We start from the raw sequence: 4003 nt of genomic DNA on the forward strand, positions 1-4003 counted from the left end.
TGAGGCTGATCATTAACAGTAAGATATCCTCACGGATTCTCGCAGTCCGGGCTACCTCCGGTCTCCGAAGAGCTACTAGCAGACTCAGCCGAGCAGTATTGGGAATGCTTGGAACATTCTCCAGCGTCACCACTCTCCAGCGGTAGTACCCCTCCATCAAGCGACAATGTACCATGGTTGTTGTCAGTAATAGTGATAGTAGTAGCGTCTGGTGATGATACTGGTACTCCTCCAACTACCATTGAGCGGACCTTTTGTGCTGCCATACCAGCTACACAGCCAGTGGCCCTTAGAGAGCCTTGTTTGACTTGAGACCAACTAGCACAATAAATAGTCGATGATACCTGTTGTACTCTATCACGAACTCTTATCCACCGCTGTCTCCGACATAGGCCATTATTATTATGATGCCCCTGATGGTAGTCAAGAGAAGTAGGCAATATAATATCATCATTGTAACCAGAGATAGGTACTGATGCTCGTCCCCTCTTCATAGAGGATGCTGTAGATATCGTACTCATAGCATCAGCCTCATCCTAAAACGATACCCTATGTCACACTGCTCTTAGTAACGGTAATAGGTTATGACCTGCAATAGTTGTTGGCGTGCTTCAAAGGCTGCCAAGTCATCATCCTGTTGTCTATCATCCGATCCTGCACTATCTGTATCGAGACGTATGCGTTTCATGCTTCGTAATGCGTCTTCTAAAACACTCTCATCATTGGGTGCCGTGTTCATCTAAACAACACTCCTTCTTGGTAGTATTGACTAGCGAATGATAGTACTCTTTGGCCGGGTAAGAGGGCTGGTGGTGGACCCGATAATGAAGGTATGACACATGGCTGTGAAGAGGTGAGTGGGTTTGGCGATGATGATAATGATGATGATGATGTCCGTGATGATGATGATACACTCGATGATGCACTTAGAAACCTGAAAAGAGTCCATGGTCATGTTATGGTGATGCGGTGTAATAACCTTGATCGAATGTCTTCATCACTGGACGTGAACTCCTCCACACTAAGGGCTGATGCTGCTGCTGGCTCTGATAACGAATGCCCTTCTTCCTCTACCGTCACCTCATGGGATTTCCTGAATCAGTGTGTAATACGCCGTGTAATTGCTGATCCATGAGCACCCTTCTGCTGCTAATGGCACTGTGTTGGCCCCTTCTATTGCTCTCTTTGATCCCTCAGTATTTGATGATGGAGTGGTATTCGGATTATTATCGTCAGATAATATGAATCCCACTGCCTTTTCTGTGACATCTAGTGCTGCTTCAGTTGTATCAAGTAAACGATCAGACCATGATAATCCTCTAAAACAACAACTGGATTATTGCATCACCATACCAACAATACCACACTATTACCTATTCATAAGATTCTGTTTTAAACTCCACAATACACCACCCTCCTCATCGGTAGTAAGCCGCTGAGCATCATTAACACTTCTACCACATTGCCTCCTTTGATCATCATCCTGTTCCATTGTATGAATAGCATCAGGTGATCCCCCACTACTACATCCACCACCACTATCGTTGATACTATCACAATCCATTATAACACTAGAATAGGTATCGGGTAGTACTACTATCGAACCATGATGAGCACCATGTGCCGTATCATCAACGATTCCAAGCTCTGATAGCTCTATCGAGCTACTACTACGGTTACTCTGCAGTAGCGTGCTGTCACTAACATCAAGTTGTGGAGAAGGCCGAAGTGCTGTAGTGGTATTGTGGTGATCAGTGGTGTACTCGGCAGCATCATGGAATTCATCCGACTTCGATGATGATGATGTTCCAGCTCCTGATGATGATGGTGATCTAGACTTGTTTATCCTCCAAGTCATTGAACTGTGTGACTTGAAAAATGTAACAACTATCCAGTAATCAGTTATAGTATATCAATAGAGCTATCATCATGAACAACAAAACACGTATTACGATGATGAACACACGGACAAGCTCGGTATGTCATTTGAACGGGAGAGGACGGCATCATCTCAATGTACGGATGGATCGTTGAGGAAGAATCACCAAAGGCTAACGTACACCCCAAAGGCGATTCTCGCACTAGTAAACGACATGAAGAAAGTTCCATATGCCGGGATCGAACCCGGGTGACTCACTACGCATATCCATCTTTGTCACTGAGTTGTAATGCAATACTTGTTGCACGAAAATGCAACATTTAGACGTACTGCCGCAAGTGGTGCTGTGAGTTAGGCTAGTAGTGATTGCTTATCAGGAGGTGATGGTAGTAGTTCGACTGTCATAATCCATAACCACAATTCGCCAGATGTATTATGAGCCCGTGATGGTACTATTGGTAGTGTTGTGGTGTTATATGGACAATACTATAGGCCATTGACTCAGAGAGTTGGTAGAGTGGAGGTAATATACATGTCAAGTCTCTCTGAATCACTCTTTGAAGGGAACGAATGAAGGCATATCATCCGATATGCTCCCACAACAACCACCACGTAGTATTAACCATATGAATCCATCATCTGGCATTGTAGATCCTATGAGAATTAGTTGAGTTTATTTCTAACCACTTGCACGTGATTAATGGTCGTACTATGTAGTGTAGACTCTTCGCCATAATGTTGAACATTCACCCATCTATGATGTAGTCGGTCAGGGATATAGTAGGAGAATCATAAGGTACATAAGGGGGGTTAGCTTCCCCGGGCTCCGAGACCTTGAAGTTATCGTCGAGCCGAGCATATATTTCCCAGTAGTAGCAGGGTAAGTTGGTAGCGAGTACTATATATCCAAGCATACCCTTTGCTATGCTCCCTCGTTTATCGAATGTATCTTATTGCTACTTGAATCGTGTTGTAATATTAAATACGGTAGTTATATAAAGGAGTTTCGTAGTGTTTTACTTGGCGACCTTCCCAAGGCAGGATGACTACTGCTGTTGCCCTCCCAGTTGCTAAGTCCCCAAAGAAGGTGGTCTCTCGAGCTGCTGAGAGATACCTCAGCAAGAAACAAGGGACTGCTGTAGTATAGGTCGGGGGATCAGGTAGAGTATATAGCTTTGATAACAGGTCCCTGAGTATCCTAGTGTGTACATCTTTGTCAATCCAACATCGGGAGGTAATAAAGCAGGGGAGCTAATGAAGTTAGGTATGGAGAAAATGTCATTTCAGGACAAGGGATTGGAGGCTGATGTAATACGGCTAAGGCGGTAGATTCGGCATTATACATGAGCATCACTGTAGGTATCAATATTCGATATCAGAGAGGGTCCTTCTGGGGAGAAGCCAGCATTTATGCAGCTACGTGACCTATTAGATTCACCCCAAGGGCCCGCTATGGGTGATTATGTTAGAGTAGTGGTAGCAGGTGGGGATGGGACTGTCATGTGGGTATTGCAAGAGGTAGTACTATGATAAGTATGGCGGTATGGTAGCCGAGTACTGCCATCATTATGTGTCAGTTGATTCAACATGGAATTAATACTGATAGAGTGTGTATCGGCATCATACCCTTCGGGACTGGCAATGATTTCTCAAGGTTAGGGTGCTCCTCTACACACTGCTATCACACATGATATTCTCCTATCAGAGCCACGGGGTGGGGACCGTCAGCACCATCAGACTTTCCTGGCTCCTGCCTTAGTGGCTTTAGAACGTGGCTCAAGCGATGGCTATCTGCCACTATTAAGCAGTTCGACATATGGGAGGTTAGTAGGCCTGATAGCACGGTTTGGCTGAGTTAGTATACTCATCGAGTTGTAGGTGGAGGTTGATCTTGATGATGACGGTGGAGTTATATACCAACTTAAGGGTGGTAAGAAGGTACCTCTCACAGAGACTGACACAGAGGTGGTAGTAGTACCTCGTTAATAACATTGATGTACTCCCATGTAGGGTAATGCTACCGATAGGAAGTTAAAGAAGTTGGTCAAGCCTATGTGTAACTACTTCTCTACTGGTGTGGAGTCCAGGTTGGGATTGGGTTTTGATAGGAATAGGAAGAAAAGC

General features: G+C 44.7%; 2 protein-coding genes across 2 annotated transcripts; one reads left to right on the top strand and one right to left on the bottom strand.

The window, feature by feature from the left end:
- Positions 1-979: 979 nt before the first annotated feature.
- On the bottom strand, positions 980-1828 carry Pmar_PMAR015434 (hypothetical protein; the record flags this gene model as incomplete). The annotated part of the gene is made up of 3 exons (XM_002785317.1): positions 1374-1828; positions 1140-1319; positions 980-1093 (listed from the first exon to the last, which is right to left on the bottom strand). Coding segments are annotated over exons 1-3 (485 nt in total), but the record flags the coding sequence as incomplete, so codon positions are not given.
- A 1093-nt stretch (positions 1829-2921) lies between these two features.
- Pmar_PMAR015435 (diacylglycerol kinase, putative) lies at positions 2922-3966 on the top strand (the record flags this gene model as incomplete). Its single annotated transcript, XM_002785318.1, has 7 exons — positions 2922-3017; positions 3065-3187; positions 3239-3397; positions 3457-3533; positions 3585-3702; positions 3758-3847; positions 3890-3966. Coding segments are annotated over 7 exons (740 nt in total), but the record flags the coding sequence as incomplete, so codon positions are not given.
- Between the last annotated feature and the right edge of the window lie 37 nt (positions 3967-4003).

Source organism: Perkinsus marinus (assembly GCF_000006405.1).
Source record: "Perkinsus marinus ATCC 50983 genomic scaffold scf_1104296933106, whole genome shotgun sequence".
Taxonomy (NCBI): Eukaryota; Perkinsozoa; order Perkinsida; family Perkinsidae; genus Perkinsus; species Perkinsus marinus.